Source organism: Mya arenaria, chromosome 17, assembly GCF_026914265.1.
Source record: "Mya arenaria isolate MELC-2E11 chromosome 17, ASM2691426v1".
NCBI lineage: Eukaryota > Metazoa > Mollusca > Bivalvia > Myida > Myidae > Mya > Mya arenaria.
In genome coordinates this window covers 43,628,288-43,654,400 of record NC_069138.1, presented here as the reverse complement: position 1 = coordinate 43,654,400, position 26,113 = coordinate 43,628,288, and the positions used below count along the sequence as shown (strand labels likewise).

At 37.2% G+C, this 26,113-nt stretch overlaps 2 protein-coding genes across 2 annotated transcripts in view; both read left to right on the top strand.

The window, feature by feature from the left end:
* Positions 1–5,146: 5,146 nt before the first annotated feature.
* Positions 5,147–23,667, top strand: LOC128223077 (F-box only protein 38-like). The gene is made up of 16 exons (XM_052932312.1): positions 5,147–5,323; positions 6,550–7,957; positions 8,215–8,393; positions 8,902–9,037; positions 9,532–9,671; positions 11,018–11,191; positions 13,320–13,473; positions 14,771–15,423; positions 15,732–15,872; positions 16,107–16,246; positions 16,586–16,685; positions 17,046–17,212; positions 19,489–19,649; positions 19,956–20,032; positions 21,494–21,610; positions 22,696–23,667. Exons 2-16 carry the CDS (start codon positions 6,606–6,608, stop codon positions 22,878–22,880), a joined length of 3,876 nt encoding a protein of 1,291 aa, XP_052788272.1. The 5' UTR covers positions 5,147–5,323; positions 6,550–6,605; the 3' UTR covers positions 22,881–23,667.
* A 1,026-nt stretch (positions 23,668–24,693) lies between these two features.
* LOC128222811 (integrator complex subunit 5-like) overlaps positions 24,694–26,113 on the top strand; it is a 36,496-nt gene continuing 35,076 nt past the window's right edge. Inside the window, exon 1 of the mRNA XM_052931936.1 lies at positions 24,694–24,750. Within this exon, the coding sequence (XP_052787896.1) occupies positions 24,700–24,750 (51 nt within the window). The 5' untranslated portion in view covers positions 24,694–24,699. The remainder of the gene's footprint in view (positions 24,751–26,113) is intronic.

Here is a 26,113-nt window from a genome sequence, read left to right as displayed (position 1 = left end):
TTATCTTCGGTATTTATGGCTGTTATTTTCAGTTAAATAAACAGCTTGTTTGATGGTATCGTTGGTAACCTTTTCCGCTTCAGATAACCTACAAATTCACCTTCCGCGTATAAAGTTAAAGGTACATTAATCGTCTAAAAGTGTAGCTTTTTCCATTGTCGTATAAACGTACCGACCACAGACGGAATGACTTTAAATAATTAAAAATACTTATTAATTTTGTTCGTAAGAAATTTATATTCATGTTCACCCGGTTTAGGGGTCAGAATTAAATTGTATCCAATGAGATGGCAGTATTTATGGCTATGCATATATGTTGCTAAATCAACAGTCATTGATTTTAATCAAGTTAACAGTCTGTACCAATAGATAAAATATAATTTGGAACATAAGCTGGTTAAAAGGTTATTCGTATGCATTTATAAACCGAAATGTCATTTATTTTGGGAAATGCTTTAACAATAACATAATGATGTAAAAAATAAGGTTGTCGTTAGATCTAGCCATTGACGACAATATCAAATTTGACGCATGGCGACCCTTTGTAATTTTGGTATCGTTTTGAAGGGCACTGGTGGCTGGTTACTCATATTTAAACTAGATCTCCGTCAAATTATTATCTATAAACTCATTGCAGTGTGTAATTTGGTTCATTATTTCAACTGCGAAAATGGGGCGTTAAATGACCTGTTGTATAATCTTGCATAGCCAAACCAGCGTGTTTGTAACCGTATATATTTTAGCGATATTTTGACATGTTATTTCCGTGCTCATATTTATTTAAATAATACCAAAATATTACGTTGTCACCAGGCATCGACAGTTCACATAATTGGGCCCCGTTTAAATGAAGGTCGTTAGGCTTAAGATTGTAAAACTTCCAGGCGTAACCCATTTTAGGTTTCAATTATAAACAACGAATATAACGTAAGTACATGTTATCGCAGAGATTCTGTATGTGTTTCCTAGTTTAATAATGTCTGGCATGACAATCCCTTGCTGTGCATCTCCTGCAAATTGCACTGATGTCACAGTAAAAAAACTCCCAAACTGCACAGCATGATACTCAGGAGATCTGATAAAACAATTAGGCAATTAGATTAAGAGTAATACACAGGTCGTTTATACGCGGTTTATTTTTTATTTTTAATTTTTGTGTGTGTGTGGGTGGGGGGGGGGAGGGGCACTTAAAGAAGGATTAAACTAGGCCTTAAAGTCCAAGATATCGTATAAAAACATGGTCGGGATACCTTAATGTATAACCCAACACTCCCCTGCAATATCAGACGTTCATATTTCATCATGCGCAATGTGAGATCTTGGCCATTTTGAAATCATTTCTTTAAATAGTTTAAACTATATGTTGAACTGAAAGGTTTAAAATTTCGCAATGAATGCCTTCAATATTGCCAGACAAAGCAAAATGACAAGGTCAGCCATGTTTAGAGTCAATTCATTGTCTGACAATAGGGGTAGCCTGTATGGGTGAACCTCCACGATATAGGGTATGTTTGTTGATACGTGTTGCTTAGAGTCCGCAAGAAGTTTATTCATTTTGAAATACGTTTGGTGTGGAAATATGTGTTTGTAATGTTTATATAATCCATTTACAAATCACGGTCCAAATGAGTGTCTCAATACTTGTTAATCTGGATCTTACTGGATTCATTCATAGATACATGTATTTCTTCTCAACCCAAAAGGCCAATACCAAACATGTTGATTCTGTTATTGTTCGTTCAGGGCTCGGGAAATGTACTTTTAACTTTGATTCTTATATTTACGTAAATCGATTGTACAAACAATAGTAGTCGAGACGTATTTATGATTTATGTGCATGGAAACCCGTTATATATAAGACTATTGACAAAAATAAGATCCCAGATTTTGATATTTAAGTTCGAAAATTGATGATTTATGCATTTTTCTTAAATCGTTTGTAAGAGTTTAAGCCATATAACATTAAGTTTCGAACGAAAATATGAACATCTGCGATCTGATCTTTTGTCAGCAGTCTTATATGATTGGTTTACAGATATTTACGCAAACCAATGCTCTTTCCAAAACAAAAAAATAAAAAAAGTTGTAAAAATGGTAAATCTGTGAGAGTGCAGCTTTAAAGAAAATTGATAATGTTCTTATTACAACTATATGAAATAAACAAGAAAACGATCTTAGAAGTATAAAATTCCGGCATATGATTTCATGAAAAATGGCGGGATTTCAAAATGTTCATTGTTATCGATGAAAAAATCACTTTTTAAGTTGAAAATTTTCACTAAGTATATTAATTGGGGCCCTGGGATATGGCACAAATATCAGAATACAGTCCAAACTCGCTATGTCGATCTCTGGTGTCTTGATGTTCTAGTTTTGTCGAACACTTTTCGATTTTTTTTTATAAGTTATACTCTTTTTGTATTTCGGTTATGTCGAATGCTCGTTATTTTGAAGCATTTCCCGAGGTCCCAAAGACTTCCATATAGCGAGTTTTGACTGTAATTGTACAAATCATGACATGAAACATGACACAAATGTTTAAGATGCCATAGGGGTCAAAAAACGTAGAAAATCTTAAAGTAAAGGGACCGCCTTGACCACTTCACTGACCACTGCTTAAAGGCCTAGTTTAATCCTTCTATAAGTGACCCCCCCCCCAAAAAAAAAAAAAAAGAACACACAAAAAAACGTTTATTGTACACGACTTCTGTGTATTGATCTTAATGTAACTGCCTAATTGTCTTATCAGATCCCTGATCTGAGTATCCTGCTGTGCAGTTTTGGGGGTTTTATTTGAGAAGTGGACCCTAAATGGCCATGAGCCAATAAGGAAATACACAAGAAATTGGTCCCTACTGTGACAGCAGTGCAATTAGCAGGCGATGCACAGCATTGAATTGTCATGCCGAACATTCCTTAAACTAGGCCTTAATTTAAACTGACCGTTGCGTTTAATGTGGCAAGAACATAATAATGATAATACTTAAAACCTTCATTTCGTGTTGAGAATGATTTTCAGCACATCATCTGTAACCGACCACACTAATGCATGGTCATTTGCACTGTAACAAACGTAGGGAGATAGGCATTTTGTTTAAATGTTGAGTATGAAGTCAGTCTTTGGTTAACAAGTTGATCAATACTTATGAGATGTTTAAGTTAATTCTTTTATGTACGGTACATGTGTATCTCTAATGAGATCAAAGCACGCACTTGCGGCTATTGTCTTGACCAATAAATGGACATTGTTTCAACCGACCAAAGACAGAATTAAAACAAAATGATCAAATCTTTACGTTTTTGAAAGGGCCATTGAAACCATGATTGTGTTGTAGAACCACTGCATCCTGTGTTTCAATATAAAACTAAATAGGAAATAATAAAATAATGTTTCCTTGAGTACTGAAGGCAAATTATATTGAAACAGTTTCATAGTATGATAATGATTGACCAATGTGTGAGGCCGCAGTCAGGGAAATATTCCATAAAGAATAAACAATTCCAATACATTGAATTTATACATAGTTACAATTATGGACTGCAACATGAATATATAATTTAGTTTCTTTTGTCCAAATATGTCTGACAAAACAATGAGTAGTACATACATTTAAACAATTATGATCGCCTCAAGATTTGTTCTCAATACAAGACAAAAATACAATAGTTGTTTTATTTCGCATACCGTGAATAATATATTTCATTGGCATTACTATTTAGGCATTAGTTCTATAATCATAGTTGTAATCGCAAGAATTCCTAACACCACCCACATTGTAATGTCATTCAATGCTATAATAGGTGTGGCTCACACATTGAACCTCATGCACATGATACGGTTTATTTCCGCTCAGTGCTAATTATTGGCACATAATTAATTAGTCATATACAATCTCAAATAAACAATGTCCATAAAAAGGGCCATTTGTGCGCGTATTATAGTGGTTCATTTACGGGAGATGAAGAATATTGTATGTTGAGTTAGAACCGTGTGCGTATGTCGTGGGTGACGGTATGCTAACGGTGCTCACGACGGGGAAATTCGTCAAGCATGGGTGCTTGGGTTCTATATACTGTTAGAATGGTATATTAAAAGATAGTAAATACTACAAAGATACTCCATTAAATAGCCCTAAGCTCTGATTTTGTGTATTCAGCAAAGTATAATGGACAGTCACGTCTTAAAGTTGCTATGCCGGTTTGAGTCTGGTTGACCACGCCCTTGAATTGATAAAATGTAAATATATTAGATATTATGATATTGCCAGGTGGCAGCAATTTAAGGTAATCTACCAACTTTGTTCTTATTGTCAGGGTTTGCCCTTCCCCGGTTCATTGCATATTTTTGGCACCATCGATGAACATATATCACCATATATAACCCTCACTGCCATCAATGTCTACCGATTGTGCCACCAAGGGGGGGGGGGGGTTATGGAAATAGACCCGGCTATAGTGTTAAGTTGATATTCAATAATAACAGAACAGAACAGAATGTTTATTTAACTTAAGCATATACAGCTCATCGTTATAAACACAGAATGGAAAATTAAAATGAAAAAATAGCATGCATGTAATAAATAAGTAATGCATATGGATATTTTGGTAACTAAATCAACAATACATATGGTATACACAATACTAACACCTTTTACAGCCATATTATATGTGAGAATGTCTTTTGAAATATCATATATTTATGTTTCTTATCTGACATAAAATAATACAATTATTACATCTAAGATCGGCTAATACATGAAGTGTGACCATAGGACTGACTAAGTTTGATATTGAATACCACCATTGATCACTTCACAACGTAGATCAACTTTTCACGCAACTAATGGTCATAAATTAACGGTCGGGCAAGTTTTCAATGTTAAAAAATGAAATTTCATCCGTTGAAAATTATCATTGGGGTGAATACTCAACTCATCGTACAGGGTCAAATTTTAATGTTTCACCGGAACGAAATTCCATGTTTCAGGCAACAAGAAATAACATTTATACTTATTATGCATTATTAGCATAATCACGGCCCTATAAACCAGGTCCGTGGCATAATCAAGTACCACATAGAAAACCGCTAAATAATAGTGATCTGTAACCATCTTTTTATGAATTGTAACGAGTACTACCAATCGTGATCCCAATGGGTGACTGGAAGAGCATCTTACCGAAAAGACTAAATTTATGGGTCGGGATTGTGGCCGGATTGTTTGTTGTGACACATTTTAGCCACAAACTCATAATAGATCTATACATCCGACCGCAAGATAAAATGACAGATACTATCAAAAATGAAGAACCCGAGCAATCCAAGGTTGTCATACGATTTCGCGACCGTAATTTGGCGTAAACATCACCCATATTCCTTATTCAACTTTTCGTTGTAATGGCATTTTGAAATACTTTTATATGTGAACCTTCATTGCGTAGCTTCTATTTTAGCCGTCTTCATTTTGCATGCACTTCTTGTCATTTCCTTTGTCCTAACCTAATTAAAATAGCTAAATATATGGGCGTTGTAGTGTGTGTGGGCTAGAACCAGCTGCCCGGTTAGCTCAGTTGGTTAGAGCTCCGTGCTAGTGTTCCGGCAGTCGTGGGTTCGAGCCCCACACTAGGTGCACTTTTCCTCCAAGGTTTACTTGAGCGTTCAGGGAAACATTTTTTTTTATATTTTGGACAGTTTTATTTACCCCTGTTAGGCGAACTGTAAATCCCATGCCAAAAATATTTAGTATAATTTAAACTTGACTACCATGTCATAGTTAAAACAATGAACACTGATGAATTATTTTCAAAAACACATAGACATATTATCCTAGCCAATAATGCAGTAAGTTAAGAAAACAACATCCTTTCTTAAACATGTCTGATTTGTTTAATACATGTAATACAGTCCTAGCAGGATTGCACTGACTAGCACCTGTCCATCTGTACATGCTTAATAGATTTTTATTTCAACGTTTTTTCTGGAGAAACTTTTAACCAAAAGGACTGTTCATAGAATGTTTAATCAGATATGGCGTAAACTGTCTGCAATGGTCCTGACTGGTAATTTTGGACTGGGTCCAGCTAAAAATGTTATAAAGTAAAGATGGTAATGTTCATCAATTTTAAACACTGCATAAGATTGAGAATACCTGATTTTTTTTTAAAAGAAAGTTACATATTTTCAATTTCATATTACTAATTCATTTTTTGTTTACTATCCCGATGTTGTATTTGGTAGAAGTCGGAATGCATACCATGGAACCTTTGATTTTGAAATGCTAAAAGCATAATCTTTACACTTGTGATAAGCATTGGCATTTCAAAATGTTCCAAACTCCAATCTTAACTTTTGGAACATGCATTAACTCTGGTGATTTCTGTGATGTGTATTAATATGATAATTACCTAGATATTAAATAATTTACAGAGTCAACAGTCCCTCTTATATATTGGGACACTATTTTATTCATGTTGCATTCCATACACTTCAATGTTTCCTGAGATTAGCTGAAAAAATGTTCCTCATGTTAATGAAGGTTTGTTTCTTTTCAGGAGTAAAGGGTTAAACCTTATCCATGCATCTTATTAGTAAATAAAACAAAACTATCATGGCAAACAGTCGCAAACCTCAACAAATAAAAAATGAAACAAACAGGAGAAAGATTATATCGAGAGGCAAAGGAAAAAGAAAACTTGATTGCAAATCTAAAGGCAAAGCAAAGACCTGTATGATAGTAAATAAAGGAGTAGACGGTAAAAACAAAGCAAGTATTTCATTACAAAAGAAAAGAAAAGGAATTACACAAGTAACAGAAACTAGTCAGGAGCTGGAACCCAGCACCTTGCAGGAGCCCAGCACTTCAGAGGAGCCCAACACCTTGCAGCCGCATGAGGCCAGCACTTCACAGGAGCCCAGCACCTCACAGGAGCCCAGCACTTCGCAGGAGCCCGGCACCACGCAGGAGCCCAGCACTTCACAGGAGCCCAGCAGCTCCCTGCAGAACCAACTTGAACCAAGCAAGACATCAACTGAGATTGCAACCAGTAATGGGAAAAAGCTTAAATGTAAGAATAAAAGAACACTTCATCGAAATGATAAAACAACAGGCCCTTCAAAAAAGAAAAAGCGAAGGGCATATCCTCAGAGCAGTGTAAAAACTAGAGGGCAGCTTGCCAAGCAGCTTGGTGAAACAAGGTTTATGTTTGACAACTCTTTCAACTGTAAATGCCCTGTTAGTGAGCACAGCACCTTTTATGTGAATGGGATTAAGAACCATGGCTGTAGGTGTGGTCGAAGATTATTTGAGTTCATGAAGATCACAGGCCAGCTTGACAAAAAAGAGTTAGACCCACTTGTAGAGACAAATGACGATCAGCTTGCTAAACTATCCATTGAAATTCTCTGCTACATTTTCAAATATCTTCCCTTCAAGGATGTTTTGTGTATGGAGTCAATGTCATCTAAGATTCAAAAAGCTGTTCATGCGAGACTGAAGCTTTTGAAAGAGATAGATTTAATGGAAGATATTGCTGATCACAGACTCTTTGAAGATGGATTGCCAAAGCTGACTAACTTTTCCCTTATGTGTCTAATGAACAAGCTTCCAAGCGTAAAACATATTTACAACTTCCATCCAGCCAACCTGTCAACAGTTCACAACAGCAGCAAAAATGGCAAGAAAGATCTGTCTGTGATGGGAGTCGTGTCAGCCCTGATGTCGTCAAAGACATTAGAGGGAATAGAAATTTCAAATCTTGATCTACTTGAGGTGATAAGTGCTGACCTACCCCATGTTAAGATTCTGAACAGGTTTGCAAATAGAGACCGTCTGTTTCCCTCCCAAACCGGGCCCTGTAGAGTACTGAAGGAAGAGATGAGGGTTACACACCTACATTTAGTGGGCTGTAACCTCTTCCACCTCCCACCTATGGATAACAACCTGGAGCACCTTTACCTTAGGTGAGCTGCAAAATGATTAGATAACAATATACAATGTCATGGCAGATCAATGTAGGTTTGAAATGATCAGTGGTAGATTTTTACTGAACAATTTGTTCAGCTGTATACAGTGTACATCTGTAGAAAGAAGTGTAGTGCAAGTGTAATTGTTTTGGGGGGTGGGGGTGGTGGTAATTTAGTTAAAAGTAACAAGTAAGTCCCATGTGATGTGTATTTTTCTTTGGGCTGTTTAGTAGATTTAACCGCATATTTTCCAGGTTTGTCAAGTTTACCAACCACCACCCATTCAAAGACTTCTCAGCTCAGAAGCTGAAGACATTTGTGATGGCCCACTGTCTCGGGCCTGACAGCGCCCTGAAGTACATCCCTCTCCTCTCGACTCTTGCAGATGCCACAGGGCTGTCACGCCTCGAGCTACAGGGGGTGCCCTTCCTTGGTATGTTAGGATATTCAAAAGAATATATACAAGTAGCCTGTGGCTTTGAATAATCAAATACTATAAGATCCTTGTTATCATCCTAAGCATTAATTGGAAAGATCTTTTCCTGTAAACTTGTTATTATATCACGAAAAAAAATCCATTGTCATTTTGGAGGAAAGAATTAAAGAAAACGGGTTTGTTTACCATGTTTCCATGTAATACTTCATCTTAGAAGTATACCCCATGGCTTTTTCACCTTCTTAAGCATGGGCCTAAATTCAGGTACTTCCCATATGAAAAGTAGTATATTTTCCCAAGTTGTAAACATTTGTATCCCATTTTTGTTAAATTTGATGTTTAAGCATGCATTTATTTTTTGTGCTAATGTTATAGTTGGAATCTTTAATTCCATTACTTGAATAAATGAACTTGAAGTGTTTGCGTTAAATTTTCTTAATTTGGAGCAAATTAAGCGTTAAAATTATCCTGAAAAAGCCCTGTACATTGTTGTGCTAAATTTTAGGGGGTGTGATCCAGAACATATGTGAGGACAGCTGGCAGAGTGGTGGTTTCCGTCGGTTACGGTCGATCATCATGGCGTCATGTAAGAGTCCTCTCGATACAGATCTCGGATTTCTCATCATTGCATCTGCTGCTTAGTGAGTGCTTTTAAAAGATGATCTAATCATTGTAAGAAAGGATCCTAAGGCTCTATATCGTAAATGTTTAGTTATTATATCGTATTTGCCGTAAACAGCATTTCATTTAAAATACCTTAAGGAAATATATTGCATCGATTCTGCCCGTAACTTAACATTTTTACCTGAGCACTCTTTAGCAGCATAAGGTTTATGACCTTCTATTGAAACAGGGCCCTGGTGCTTTAATATCGGATCCTATTGTCTAAAAATAATTGTACACACTGACATGTGCAATACACAACAATTGGTTTGTATAGATTTGCTTTTTTGTGTGCTTTTTTATTATCATTCAAATTTTTATTTGCAAATATGGTAATATAATGATACACAACCTCGATTATATAAACATATAACAAACAAATCCTAGATTTTGTAACAAGCCTGGTTTGTGTTGATTGTGAACAATTGGACAGACCTTAACAGCACTTTCTGTTTTAATTCATGTTCCCAAGCCTGGAGACCTTGCACATTCAGCCATCCCTGACCAAGGATGCCTTCTTCACAGCGCTCTCTGCGTCTGATGTGACCATCAACCCATGCTTCGAGAAGCTCTGTCTGGGATGGACTGATACCTTTCCCCACCCAGAGAGAGGTGAGACCAGTCACATGTTATGGTTGGTTTCAATACGAGTCATAAAATTAGTGCTCTATTCTAGATAACATGTTTGTTGTTTTAGGCTTCATCTAACTATTTAAAGAACTGTTCTACAGTATCTTTCAAGGCAATTGTTGGCAGGCAGGGCTCTAGATAGTATTATAAGTCAATAGAAGGGCGACAATGCAAATTTTGTAGCGCTCTTGTTGCTATAACAAGTCAATAGAAGGGCGACAATGCAACTTTCAGAGGGCTCTTGTTGCTTTAAAAAGTCAATAGAAGGGAGACAATGCAAATTTCAGAGAGCTCTTGTTGCTATAATAGGTCAATAGAAAGGAAAAAATGCAAATTTCAGAGGGGTCTTGTTGCTATGATAGGTCAAGAGAAGGGAGACAATGCAACTTTCATAGGGGTCTTGTTTCTATAACAGGTCAATAGAAGGGAGACAATGCAACTTTCGGAGGGCTCTTGTTGCTATAATAAGTCAATAGAAGGGAGACAATGCAAATTTCAGAGAGCTTTTGTTGCTATAAAAAGTCAATAGAAGGGAGACCATGCAAATTTGAGAGGGCTCTTGTTGCTAGAACAAGACAATAGACAGGAGACAATGCAAATTTCAGAGAGCTTTTGTTGCTATAATAGGTCAATAGATGGGAGACAATGCAAATTTGGGAGGGCTCTTGTTGCTAGAACAAGACAATAGACAGGAGACAATGCAAATTTGGGAGGGCTATTGTTGCTATAATAAGTCAATAGAAGGGAGACAATGCAAATTTGGGAGGGCTATTGTTGCTAGAACAAGACAATAGAAGGGAGACAATGCAAATTTGGGAGGGCTCTTGTTGCTAGAACAAGACAATAGAAGGGAGACAATGCAAACTTGGGAGGGCTCTTGTTGCTAGAACAAGACAATAGAAGGGAGACAATGCAAATTTCAGAGAGCTTTTGTTGCTATAATAAGTCAATAGAAGGGAGACAATGCAATAACAAGTTAATTGAAAGGAGACAATGCAAATTTTAAAGGGCTCTAGGTGCTATAATTAGTTAATAGAAGGGAGACAATGCAAATTTCGAAGGGCTCTTGTTGCTATAACAAGTCTTTAGAAGGAAAACAATGCAGTTTTCAGAAATTACTCTTGTTGTTATTACTAGTCTATAGAAATGAGACGATGCAGATTTGGGGTCAATCTTCTCAACCTGCTTAATATGATTTCTTTTTCAAAATAACTATTTCTTAATAATTGTAATATCCTTTTTGAAATAAGGAACTCTCTTGATCATTTTAGGCAATGGTTTTGTATTTTTTCATATTGCAACAATGTAACAATAATGTTGACTTTCAGAAGAGTGGACAAATGCGCATCTGTCTGCCCATGGTTTCCAGGAGGAGGTTGACGGGGTGGCTTGGTTGACTGATGTTGGAATGCGGCACGTCAGCCAGAACTTCCCCAGTACACGCGTCCTAGAGATCTCACACTGTCCCCATCTGTCAAACCCCATACTGTGGTTTACCCCAGGTATGCTGTGAATAAAGATTTGTAGAATCGATAGTTACATAAAGCTTGTGTCTTACTACTATTTGGTTTAGACCAGAGGTTGGTCCCCATACTGTGGTTTACCCTAGGTATGCTGTGAATAAAGATTTGTAGAATCAATAGTTACTTAAAGCTTGAGACATACTTCTATTTGGTTTAGACCAGGGGTTGGTCCCCATACTGTGGTTTACCCCAGGTATGCTGTGAATAAAGATTTGTAGAATCAATAGTTACTTAAAGCTTGAGACATACTTCTATTTGGTTTAGACCAGGGGTTGGTCCCCATACTGTGGTTTACCCCAGGTATGCTGTGAATAAAGATTTGTAGAATCGATAGTTACTTAAAGCTTGAGACTTACTACTATTTGGTTTAGACCAGGGGTTGGTCCCCATACTGTGGTTTACCCCAGGTATGCTGTGAATAAAGATTTGTAGAATCAATAGTTACTTAAAGCTTGAGACATACTTCTATTTGGTTTAGACCAGGGGTTGGTCCCCGTACTGTGGTTTATACCATAGAAGGCTATGGATAAGGATTTGTAAAAGTGATAATTACATAAAGCTTGTGACTTAGTACTATTTGGTTTAGACCAGGGGTTGGTCCCAATCTTTCAACACCCATTCTTTGGTTATGACTAGGTCTAGATCAGGGGTTAGTCCCAATCTTTCAACACCCATTCTTTGGTTATGACTAGGTCTAGATCAGGGGTTAGTCCCAATCTTTCAACACCCATTCTTTGGTTATGACTAGGTCTAGATCAGGGGTTAGTCCCAATCTTTCAACACCCATTCTTTGGTTATGACTAGGTCTAGATCAGGGGATAGTCCCAATCTTTCAACACCCATTCTTTGGTTATGACTAGGTCTAGATCAGGGGTTAGTCCCAATCTTTCAACACCCATTCTTTGGTTATGACTAGGTTTGCTTTGGATAAGGAGTGCTTTGTTGAATGTAAAGCTTGAATAGAAACTAACTATGAGTTTGCATCCAATCCCTGCCCATGAAATCCTGAACTCTAGTATACACCTGGTATGATGTGTAAGCAGCGTTTTAGTTTTAGTTTCATTATTCAGTAAAACTTCTCCATTCAGACCACCTATGGGACATATGAGAAAATGGTCTTAGTAGCGGGTTGGTCTCATTACTGAGTTTGTGCTGATTAGGGTTGTGAATTGTCAAGTGGTGGAATACATTAGATTATTACTATGTAATGCTAGTACATATTTCAGTTTTGGTTTTATCTTAAGTTGTGTACCAGGCAACATGTGCCACTTTATTTCACAAATAATTAAATATGGAGTATATTTCACAAATATGGAGCTATAGTTTGAGTCTGCATTTGTGGCCGAGTGAATACTATTAAAGCAGAGAAAATAAATCAGTTTTGTCATTTATTCCTTAATACATCATAATTATTCCATGAATTACATGATTATATGTTTGTGTCAGTTACATAAACATTTTCAGAACCATGTCACCGTGGACTTTTTTCTTAAAAAAACTAGTTAAGAGTAGACTGTTTACTATTTGTCTTAACTTTGAGAGACTGTTATTCAAGTCCATCTTCAACTCTAACAAAATCCAGTGAAAGATCACTCAAGACCTTACGCATGCTGTACATTTTAATTGAAACAACCACTTAAATGCATCCTGGTTAAACTTAATGTTTATCAACAATGGCTCAATAGCCACTTAGTCATCATCATTGGCAAAGTAAATCTCCTCAAAAATCCAATTAAAAGCAATAAATCAATCAAGAAACCCATCAATTATCAAACAATTCTATGTTTTTCACTCTAACCTTGACCTCTATCATATTGTAAAGCGGTCGGTGATTATTTTTAAACAGTTGTTGTAACTTTCTTTATTTTGCGTGTTATTCGAGGTGAGAACATGCGTACCCGTTCAGGGTTAAAGACCATTGAACTATAAAAGATAGGTTATGAAATAAATCGCTTTCATTAGCAGGGTGGTTGTTAAAACAGGGTGGTCCCATATAGGGTTTTTACTTTAGTAGTATACATGAATTCTACGAGGATATGCCTTTATGTTTTGCTTGGGGATACATGTAACTTTTATCATAAGCTCAATCCATCTTGTCTTCCCCCAGGCGGCCAGGCTATGATATCCCTAAAGGAGCTGATACTGCGGGACTGTCATGGTCTCCGTTGGGAGAAGGTGGTCGTCCTGCTTACATTCCTCCCCTCCCTCGAGTATCTCACCCTGCAGGACATGTTCAAGGAACCTCCCAAAGGATGCTCAAGGTAATTACATTCTTCCTGACAAAAAGATTGAACTCATACAATTGTTAAAATTTACCCAAAAGGATGAATCAAAATCAAAAACATCGGTTGTGAAGAAGGAGACCGTGTTTAATTTGAAACCTTATGAGATGATAGTTGATCACTGTAAATCTTTTAGCACTCACCACTCATCATTTAACAATTGGGCGTTTTCATCCATTAAATATATGTTTACAATCTTGTTATCAGTAAGGCATAAATGCATTATTAGTCCCTTACTGGTTTCACTGGAGGGGACTTAAGGGTTACCGTTCGTCCGTCTGTCTGTCTGTCTGTCTTTCCGTCCGTCTGCCACAAAAATCTCGATCCTGCGATAACTCAAAAAGTATCAAAGCTAGGTTAATGAAATTTAGTATGTAAAAAGAGTGCAATATGGAGATTATGCATGTTGGTTTATTTTTTTCGTCAAACACAGTAATGCAGAGTTATGGCCCTTGACTTATTAAATATATAGCCAATTTGGTCCTGTGATTATTCAAAAAGTATCAAAGCTAGGTTAATGAAACTTAGTATATGGAAAGAGGGCAATATGGTGATTATGCACATTAGTTTATTTTTTTTCGTCAAACAAAGTAATGCAGAGTTATGGCCCTTGACTTATTAAATATATAGCCAATTTGGTCCTGTGATTATTAAAAAAGTATCAAAGCTAGGTTAATGAAACTTAGTATATGGAAAGACAGCAATATGGAGATTATGCATGTTAGTTTATTTTTTTCGTCAGACAAGGTAATGCAGAGTTATTGCCTTTGACATTAAAAAAGTAGCCAATTTTGTCCTGTGATAACTCAAAAAGTATCAAAGCTAGGTTCATGAAACTCAGTATGTAGATAAAGGGCAATACATAAAAAATAGGCATGGGTGATCTGGTAGGTTTTACGGCTAAAACTGTTTCATTTTGATGGATAAAGTTTACTGTAAATGCCATTAGTTTACTATCACATGGGCTGGGATGACTTAAACAACTTTGATTTATTGGTGGGATTTGTTAAAGTTTTCATGGAGATTCTGTTCAGACACGCTCATCCTTTTCACAAGGCTTTAAACTGGAAGGGGAAACTTGGCGCCCACTGCGAAGCGCTCTTGTTTAGTATTAAAGTAAATTTAGTATTTTGCCGTCTGGCAATGGTTTATCAATCAAAAATTATGTTTGTTAGACATGACTTTTGATTGTGTATGTATTGAGTGTCTCTTTAAAGTATTCATAACATGAATTTCCTAATGAATTTTTATTATTTGATTAAACTGTTATTTCTAGGGTTGGCCTTACAGCAGGAACAGGTCTTGGTGCCGCTACCATTCTTATGAACAACACCATTGCCGGGGCATATGCTGCAGAACATGGCAACAACAATCACCCTGGCAACCAGCAGCACCATGAAAACCAGCCAGAGGATTCTGGGAGTGACTCAGATTCATCCAATGAGAGCGAAGATGAGAATGAACCAGCCAATCAGATTGAGAAGCCAACTTATAGACAGGAGGGAGGCTATAATTTAAGGAAAGGTGGTCAAAAGCAGGTCTCAACACAAGGTGTACAGACTGACCCAGTTAGTGGACCGTCTGGTTCAACAGGTCAGTTGCCTGACAGGCGAAGATCAGCTAGACTGTCTTCTAAGACAGGAGATCCTAATACTGAAGAAATCAATGATCAAAGCCAAGAAAAGGAATCCAATGATGCTGTTAGAGAAGGAGAAGGAGACTGTACTGAAGAGAAAGAAACTAGTACTTGTAGCACATCTGTAGATGATGTTACAGATACGATGGCCAGTACGTCTAAGAGAGGGAAAGCCTTGGTGACCAAGAAAGGACTGGTTTGTAGGGTAAAGTCCAGCAAGAATGTTTCACCTCCGGAACAGTCACCTGACTCTAGCCAGGAGAAGCCTGCAGCTACCTCAGCCAAGAAGAGAGGTATGGCTAATGCATTAGTTGAAAATTAAACTGCACGTCTAGGGAGATGTCCTATATATAGCTGATAGCTCATCTGTTTTTAAAGAAATTGTCTTAAAGGGGAGGAGGTATTGAGGAAGCCTGGGTGTTGTTGTGGTATTCATTATTGTTGGCAGCACTTAGTCTTGGTCATAACTCAAAAAATGTTGAAGTTCTAGAAGCGAAGTTTGGTGCACATGTTGCCAGAGACAGTATCCACATGTATAACAAAGCCCATAACACTGGTTTTAGTTATTGTCCAGTTATTATTATTCACACATGTTTTTCAGCGTGTATATGTCGTCGTGAGGTGCATGACTCCAGCGTACAAGTTAGTTATGAGGACATTCGGGCTGCTACACAGAAGGTGGGCCCAGGGAAGGGGAAGGGCTCAAGTAGGGCCGGAAAAGGGGGCAAGCTGGTTATGCCAGGTAAAATTTAAGTTACTGCTGTACGAGTCAAGTTCAGCCTTATTGACAAATGTTTCCTATACTAGGATAACTAAGATCTGTGTCACCCCAATTGTTTTGTGATATTTAACTGAAAACATTTAATTGTAGGGTTAATTAATACTATTGTCCAACCTCATCGTTGAGGATAGTATACCAGTCATAATTAAATATTTGATACAGTTTTGTTGACAAGGGATTTTTTTTCGTGCCCAGGGAAGTATATGTCGAAGGCTGCAGAGCCCCCACCAGTGTGTCCACGTCACAAGACAGGTAGACTGGGTCTTCCGAGGGTGGAAGTGTGTGACCAGAATGACAGCACGCGTGACCCAGTCTGGGAGGAAGATGAGAAGAGGGTGGGTTTTGGAAGCAAAAGAAAAACTACAGAAAATATCATTTTTTATGATTTTGAATGTCCCATTTTGATTTGACTTAGTTAGTAAATAATGTCCTATTATTTTTCAGTAGAATGTGTTCGCTGCCATTTAATTAATTTAAAACATAAATAATCTTTGTCAACAACTACAAGGTCATTGCTATGAAAAAAGATTTGTTGTGTATCATATTTTTTTTAATCATTCTATTCATGTTATACTCACCATGTACAAATTACTGTTGAATGCTTAAACTTCATACCACCACCACCACTACTTAATATCTGGAAAATGTTGATAATATTATATCCATTCCCCCAGGCGATGGTATTCCTCCATCGAAGATTGCAGTACCTGCGACTGGACAATGTTGGGGTGACTCACCTCGACATCTTCTGCTACAACCTCAACACTCTCTCCAGTAAGTGCAAATATTATTGTTAATATGTACCTTTATGAATACCATCATCTCACAAATCTTACTATTCTAAAACCTTTGTGAATAAATTACCATACATCTGTACTCCAGATCATCTATTCCATGTTCCATATTTTCTTTGTTCTTTGAAATAAAATATGTTGAAACCAATTAGAAACAGCAAGGTAGCATAACATCTGTTGTATATATTCAAAGTCATTTCCACCCAATATCAACTTTACTACTGTACATTAACTGTGTGTATAATAAATATTCATTTTCAATTCCTAAACACAGATCATTAATAACATGTATTTATAAATGCAATCATAATCCTTTCCCCTTTTTCTACCCCCCTTCAAGTCAGTCGATGCTCCACTCTACGTAAGGTGAACTTGAAGGAGGCGCCCTACCTCACCAACATTCACGTGTCTCAGTGTCGCAAGATGGACGAGACACACCTTCTGGAGGGGCTGTATGAGTTGCCACCCAACACCAGCAAGTTTGTCTCCCTTAGACCACTCAAACATGTAAGTTGCCTCCCTTAGACCACTCAAACATGTAAGTTCCCTCCATTAGACCACTCAAACATGTAAGTTCTCTCCCTTAGACCACTCAAACATGTAAGTTCTCTCCCTTAGACCACTCAAACATGTAAGTTCCCTCCATTAGACCACTCAAACATGTAAGTTCTCTCCCTTAGACCACTCAAACATGTAAGTTGCCTCCCTTAGACCACTCAAACATGTAAGTTCCCTCCATTAGACCACTCAAACATGTAAGTTCTCTCCCTTAGACCACTCAAACATGTAAGTTCTCTCCCTTAGACCACTCAAACATGTAAGTTCTCTCCCTTAGACCACTCAAACATGTAAATTATCTCCCTAAGACCACTCTAACATGCAAGTTGCCTCCCTTAGACAACTCAGACATGTAAGTTGTCTCCCTAAGACCACTCAAACATTTAAGTTGCCTCCCTTAGACCACTCAAAGATGTAAGGTGTCTCTCTTCGACCATTATGTCCTCCACTCAAACATTGTCTCCCTTTAACCACTCTGACATGTAAGGTGTCTCCTTTAGACCACTCAAACATGTAAAGTGTCTCCCTTAGACCACTCAAACATGTAAAGTGCCTCCCTTAGACCACTCAAACATGTAAGTTCCCACCCTTAGACCACTCCAACATGTAAGTTCCCTCCCTTAGACCACTCCAACATGGAAGGTGCCTCCCTGAAACCACTCAAACATGTAAAGTGTCTCCCTTAGACCACTCAAAAATGTAAGTTCCTACCCCTAAACCACTCCAACATGTAAGTTCCCTCCCTTAGACCACTCCCACACGTATTTAGTGTCCTCCTTAGACCACTCAAACATGTAGAGTGCCTCCATTAGACCACTCAAACATGTAAAGTGTCTCCCTTAAACCACTCAAATATGTAAATTGCCTCCCTTAGACCACTCAAACATGTAAGTTCCCTCCCTAGGACAACTCCCAACATGTAAGTTCCCTCCCTTAGACCACTCCAACATGTAAGTTGCCTTCCTTAGACCACTGTAACATGTAAGTTGCCTTCCTTAGACCACTCCACCATGTAAGTTGTCTCCCTTTAACCACTCTAACATGTAAGTTGTCTCCCTTTAACCACTCTAACATGTAAGTTGCTTCCCTTAGACCACTCCAACATGTAAGTTGTCTCCCTTTAACCACTCTAACATGTAAGTTGTCTCCCTTAGACCACTCCAACATGTAAGTTGTCTCCCTTTAACCACTCTAACATGTAAGTTGCCTCCCTTAGCCCACTCCAACATGTAAGTTGTCTCCCTTTAACCACTCTAACATGTAACTTGCCTCCCTTAGACCACTGTTACATGTAAGGTAGAATCTTAGACCACTCAAACATGTATGTTGCCTCCCTTAGATCGCTCAAACATTTAAGTTGCCTCCCTTAGACCACAATGCCTCCCTTCAATCACTCAAAAAATAATGTTAATGGCCTCCCTTAGACCATAATGCCTCCCTAAGTAAGTGTATCTTTGTTTTTATAAATATGTGACTTTCCCTTTTGATCTGTTTGTCTCCCTTACACTAATTTTTTTTTCAAAAACTTTTAAGACAGTATCAACATTTCTTGCTCCAGCTGTCAGTGTCTTAGTTTTTACACTCCTAATGATTTGCCACACTTTATTTTTGTAATACAAAAAAGTCCGTAAAAAGTGCATTTTACAAACCATGAAATGCTCCGACAGCCAAGCGCAGCTGCTTCTATATAACTAATTAGTGATACACTTCTTATAATGTACATTTGATAGCATAATCAGAGTTAGAGTTGAAAGAAAATTGCAAAAAAAAAATCTATATGGAATGCCCAGTTCTTATTTTATAATGGAAACACTACATTAACTATATACACTAGTAACATTTACATTTCAAAACAGTTCATTTTGATCTTAGCTGGAAATAAAAAAAAAACCAACAATATTTTTTAACTTGTTGTATAGGTGGAATTGAGCTGATTTCAAATTTGTTATCTTTTTTGAGATGTTTTAAAAGAAAGTTTTTTGTTTTGACTATTACGTTTTAACAACTTACAATCCCTCAAAATGATGGGTGCATCTTAATATTGATAATGTTAATATCTTCTTCTTCATTTAATGTCACTTTAATAGAACCTTTTCGCATTCACCCGTCGATATTAAAATGCCTCTTTTGACCTTGTTAACTACAGTACGGCTTTCTTTGCCAGTATCTTTGGTATTTGTATCAGGCTTTTCTTTCCTTATTTATAACAATTTCTATCCTTTCAGATGGATGAGAATTTCTACCATGACCTGATGTTCTTCAATGACTTTTTTGGCCAGAAGTTTGGCACGTTGATGCTGTTTGATTATAGCCCCACCCCCACCAGGACCCTGTATAACAAGCAGCGCATGAAGTCATGGATCGTGCCCATGGAAAGGCTAGCTAGGTAGGGCTAGATGGATGTGGCATGACATCTAGGGCTTTGTCACCCTAACAATTATAAATGGTGTTTTCATTTGTTTTAGAAATTTTGGTTATCTTATTTTACTGTGATCTATGCATGTTGCACTAAAACATTGCAATCCCTAACGGCTGTATAGTTGAGGGCGCTGTCTCTGTGACAGCTCTTGTAATAATTTCTTTTTTCAATAACTATTTCATGATCAAAACTTAATAATGATACAAATGGAATTAAAAGTAATTAGTATGTTTGTCTTTCTGGTTTGTTATATGTGTAGTTTTTGTTTTACAGGGAGGTTGTCTCAGACTACGGCTGGCAGCTGTTTAATGAAATGGAACATCCAAACAAGGGGATCTACAAGCAAACAGGTTAGTTTGAGGGTAGAGTAGGTCATTGGCTATGAGACTGGATTAGAGGATGCTTTGTTTGATTTTGATTCTCATCGGTCATAGTATAGGTGTCCGCCATTCACCCAAGAGGTCATGGTATAGGTGTCCAACACTCACCCAAGAGATGGGGTATAAGTGTCCAACACTCACCCAAGAGATTGGGTATAAGTGTCCAACACTCACCCAAGATATTGGGTATAAGTGTCCAACACTCACCCAAGAGATTGGGTATAAGTGTCCAACACTCACCCAAGAGATTGGGTATAAGTGTCCAACACTCACCCAAGATATTGGGTATAAGTGTCCAACACTCACCCAAGAGATTGGGTATAAGTGTCCAACACTCACCCAAGATATTGGGTATAAGTGTCCAACACTCACCCAAGATATTGGGTATAAGTGTCCAACACTCACCCAAGATATTGGGTATAAGTGTCCAACACTCACCCAAGATATTGGGTATAAGTGTCCAACACTCACCCAAGATATTGGGTATAAGTGTCCAACACTCACCCAAGATATTGGGTATAAGTGTCCAACACTCACCCAAGATATTGGGTATAAGTGTCCAACACTCACCCAAGAGATTGGGTATAAGTGTCCAACACTCACCCAAGATATTGGGTATAAGTGTCCAACACTCACCCAAGAGATTGGGTATAAGTGTCCAACACTCACCCAAGATATTGGGTATAAGTGTCCAACACTCACCCAAGATATTGGGTATAAGTGTCCAACACTCACCCAAGATATTGGGTATAAGTGTCCAACACTCACCCAAGATATTGGGTATAAGTGTCCAACACTCACCCAAGATATTGGGTATAAGTGTCCAACACTCACCCAAGATATTGGGTATAAGTGTCCAACACTCACCCAAGATATTGGGTATAAGTGTCCAACACTCACCCAAGAGATTGGGTATAAGTGTCCAACACTCACCCAAGATATTGGGTATAAGTGTCCAACACTCACCCAAGAGATTGGGTATAAGTGTCCAACACTCACCCAAGATATTGGGTATAAGTGTCCAACACTCACCCAAGAGATTGGGTATAAGTGTCTGCCTCTTACCCAAGAGTTTGTGGTATAGTTGTTGGCCACTCACCCAAGGGGTCATGGTTTAGGGGGAAACCTCTGATAAAAGGGGTAAATGGTAAATGCGTTCGCCACTCACCCAAGGGGTCGTGATTTAGGTGTAAACCTCACAAAGTGGTAAATGGTAAAGGTGTCAGCCTCTTACCCAAGGGTCTTTATAAAGTCCATATCTTACCCTAAAGGTCTAATTTTCTTGAACATATTTGAGAGTGATTCATATCAGCTTTAAGATCTTTTTGGTACAAGCACTGGCACAAGATTATTGTGCTGTTGTTTCATAAGACATGAGAACACTGCAAAATTAAGTCAGTATACAGTATTTAGTGTTAACATCATATTCAGGTTACAGTGAAGATGGCAGTCCATGGACTCTACACATGGATGTGCCGTGGATTTCATTGCTCTCAGAATGCGTTACCATGGAGCCAAAGAATATGAAACATCCAGACTGGCGCAAAGGTTAGTACAACAATCATGAAATGAAACACCCAGACTGGTGCAAAGGTTAGTGCAACTCTCAAGAAATAAAACATCCAGACTGGTGCATAGGTTAGTACAACTGTCAAGAAATGAAACATTCAGACTGGTGCATAGGTTAGTACAACTCTCAAGAAATGAAACATTCAGACTGGTGCAAAGGTTAGTACAACTGTCAAGAAATAAAACATTCAGACTGGTGCATAGGTTAGTACAACTGTCAAGAAATGAAACATTCAGACTGGTGCATAGGTTAGTACAACTCTCAAGAAATAAAACATTCAGACTGGTGCATAGGTTAGTACAACTGTCAAGAAATGAAACATTCAGACTGGTGCATAGGTTAGTACAACTCTCAAGAAATGAAACATTCAGACTGGTGCAAAGGTTAGTACAACTCTCAAGAAATAAAACATCCAGACTGGTGCATAGGTTAGTACAACTGTCAAGAAATGAAACATTCAGACTGGTGCATAGGTTAGTACAACTGTCAAGAAATGAAACATCCAGACTGTTGCAAAATTTTCTGCAAACTATGCTACTTTGCAACTCGAAGAAAAATACATTCTAATGAAAAACCATGAAACTTTTTCTTTATTTATAACCCTAAAAGGACAGCCAATCAAATTAAAGTTCAAAAGCAATGACCCCCCCCCCCCCACACTCTCAAACATCAATACAGCAGAAACTATAAACCAAAAGTGAAAGTATATTACACAGTAAATTATTAGATATTTTTAAGTTAAAATAATGCTGTAAAACAATTGTGATAAAATATGTAGAGTTAGACAAATTTCAGGTTTTAATTCCCATTTCCTTTATATATTAACGTTTAATGACCGTAACTGTCTGCATGAAATTTAAACACAAGCTTTGAAAGAATACAAAGGCTTTTTACCCCAAATAATAGTTTGTGCTTGATGTCTTTTCCAATTCAGGCCCAAACATTCATACTGCATGTGTATACATACAAGAGATTAAAGGTAATCCTTCCATATTGGTTAACAGGGTACTATCACAACTAAACTTATTTGAATAAATATTATTATACTGTATCTTATTTACAGAGGGAGTGTATTGTCCAGAAGCCAAGGGTCATTTCAGCTTTGCAGACTTCTATGTGGACATACAAGACGAAATTGCATCATTCCCCCCTGACCAGACTGGCTTATACTTGTGTAACATCCTCACATGCATTAACTTGTGTGATGTATCGGGATCTCCAACAGAAGATGCCTTGTATGTTGTGTAATATTATCACATGAGCATACTTTTAACTCAACCAGGAGATACTGTTTACATTGTGTAACATTATCACATGAGCATACTTTAACTCAACCAGGAGATACTGTGTACATTGTGTAACATTATCACTTGAGCATACTTTAACTCAACCAGGAGATACTGTGCACATTGTGTAACATTATCACTTGAGCATACTTTAACTCAACCAGGAGATACTGTGCACATTGTGTAACATTATCACTTGAGCATACTTTAACTCAACCAGGAGATACTGTGCACATTGTGTAACATTATCACTTGAGCATACTTTAACTCAACCAGGAGATACTGTGCACATTGTGTAACATTATCACATGAGCATACTTTAACTCAACCAGGAGATACTGTGTACAATGTGTATAGGGCCAAAAACAACTGCTGGTTCAGTACCCTACCTATGAAAAAGGAAGAGAAAAAAAACATTGTTTGTTCATTCTCACAATGGTTAAATGCTTGATATGAATTATCTGGATTCCAGGAATTACACATAGGATGACCAGTCCTGTGTAATCTGTACCATTGTCATATTTTTTAACATGCTTGATAAATCTTCAATCTACTATAACTAGTTGGCCATACTATAATATTGGGAAAACATGCTGTGTTATGTAGGTTTTTGTTGTGTCTAACTCAGATATATTTGAATGCATTGCAGTGGCATTTTGCTTTTAAATAGTCATATCTATTTCTTTGAGAAAACAATCTAACTTTGTTAATGATCATTGTTAGAAACAGTAAATTACTTTAAAACCGTTGCTGGTGTTTGTTATGCTACTGTTACTGGCGTTGATGTTCAGATTGTATATACACTATGGCTCTGGTGAACCTCAATCCAACAATAGAAAACAAAGAAACCTTTTATCTGTGGGCAAGAACAGTTTTGAATTTTATATTAAAATGAACTGTTAAATGCAATTAAACTAAGTACCAGTATGTGCGATGCTGTTAAATCTGCCTAAGTGTAACATACAGTTCCGAGTCAGCCTCTCACCACAGAGGTGATTTGGTTTGATTCCATGCAGGCCAGGTCTTCATAGCAATTGGTTAAGTACTATAGCTTCCACACGGAAAGCAATGACTCTGAAATGATCCATATCAATTCAAAGCTGTCCTGGCAATTGGCTGATTTGAACTTATGATAGGCTTATAATGAGGGCAAAAGCTCACCTTGGTCAAATAAAGTCATGGGTAATATATATTCTACCAAGGGTGAACAAAATAACCTGCTCATTGGGACAGACATAAACCGGTTTGAAGGAAGCTATACACAATGTCATGTGTATCATCATTACTTGGTTTTAGTCAGTACTAATCAATCCCAATACATGGAGTGGAGATGGAACATTTTATCTGGAGTCTCATACGCTAAACTGTCGGATTAAGGTCTTCAAGCCCTCATCTGAGCCCAGAGATGTATCGCTTCAGGTCAGTTTTCCAGTCAGCCATATGATATGGCAGATGGTGTAAAATCATCTGTATATATCGTTCTAGATAAGCTTATCCCACCCTTTAGTGCCTTTCATTAACAAAACATGTCGACTTTGCACTCAGGGATTGTAACTTTGACCGGAAACTCCAAAATTTAAGAAAAAGTATCCTGCCTGCTGATGAATTTATGAATTTTCCCAATATTCGGAATATTTATTGAATATGAGAGAAGTTAAAACTTTAAGTCTGAGCCCAAAGCAAAAGTGGAAGTCAATGTGCTGCCAAATGTAAGTAATGAGCTGTTGAAATTTAATAGTGCTATGTAGCCTATGTAATTTAAGTTGTTTATAGCCTTAAAAATGGCAGCCTCCGTTGAAACAGCGGGTTCCTCCTCAATTTTCTCTCCACAGGTAAATACGATTAATGTAGTTTATATTTCAGCGTAATCTTAAAATGTACATGGTTATTAATTTGAGACAAAATGATTGTAAACAACCGTATCTCATTGTTAATGTTAATATCATGTATTTTCGCGATTTTGAAAAATAATCGACCAGTCACCGGTCAGTTCTAACCACAATAATTTTTAACCGAATCAATTATACCAAGTTATATTTAACCTTTTCGACAGTCTACATATTGTATTTTACCGAATAATGAAAAAAAGGAAGCTTTGGTTGCTAACCTAAACCATCCGAATACATGTATAAATGCCTTTAATGTACAGTAGCCTAAAATAATAGAAGTGTTATACAGAATTCTTCTTATCCCAACGTCTAAACGGGTTTGTGCAAAAACAGGGGGGTTTCGAACAAAATGTTGAAATTGTATTTCGAGAAGAATTTTATGTTTGAAATAGATAATAAAGGTTTATATACATATTTTACCATGTAAGTACAAAGATATTTTGCTCAAAACAAGCTTTAAAGGCATTAAAACACAGGATTTACCTTTCCAATCAAACAAAACTTGACTGACACAGACAACAATTATGCCAATTGTAACAACTAGGCCATCTCCGGCACGCTTCGAGATAGACCTCGTAAATAAAATAGTAATAACTCGGCCATCTCCGTAAAAAGGTGATCCTATTGTTGTAAAACTGTAAACCTCAGCCTTGCAGGTGCCCTTCATGTATATGACTCATTATGTTTGGAAGTTATGCAATGAAAAAACACTAAACTCATAACTATTCGTTGGATATTATTATTTATTTGTACGTAACTAGTGCAAAATAACATTATCTGGTAATATTTCCTGTTTTCATGATACAGTTGAAACTCACTAAACCGGACAAGGTTCGGACTGGGCAAAATTTCCGGTTTAGTGAGGATTCCGGTTTAGTGAGGATTTGATGTACGGAGTAAGTTTACTCAAAATATTAACTGAGTTAACCTTTACGTTTATACGGAGGTTGAGACATGATTAAAGCACATGCAAAAGTGATAAACATTATTAAACATTTCTGCGTTTTTATAATCATCTTTTTTTCCAAGTCTTAAAATAAAACAACTCGCGTAATTTAATGCATGTTAAGTATGTTTGATAGTTTAATTAACGCACCGCTCTAATTTGATTTAATCATAGAAGTCTTTAGATAAAACAACCCTCCAACATGATCACTTAATAACCATTTCTAGTTCTTTATTTTCCGCAACAAACAAATTAATGTTTCAATCAATTTTCTTTTTACAAGTTTGATTATCGTTTGATTATCGCGTGGCAGTCAATCCACAGTGCAATCATCATTATCGATTATCAAGTTAACACAAC

Coding starts and splice junctions, on each gene's coding strand:
- LOC128223077 (XM_052932312.1), top strand. CDS start 6,606: ATGGCAAACAGTCGCAAACCTCAACAAATAAAAAATGAAACAAACAGG. Junction 7,958..8,214: donor CTGGAGCACCTTTACCTTAG/GTGAGCTGCAAA, acceptor CATATTTTCCAG/GTTTGTCAAGTTTACCAACC. Junction 9,038..9,531: donor ATCATTGCATCTGCTGCTTA/GTGAGTGCTTTT, acceptor CATGTTCCCAAG/CCTGGAGACCTTGCACATTC.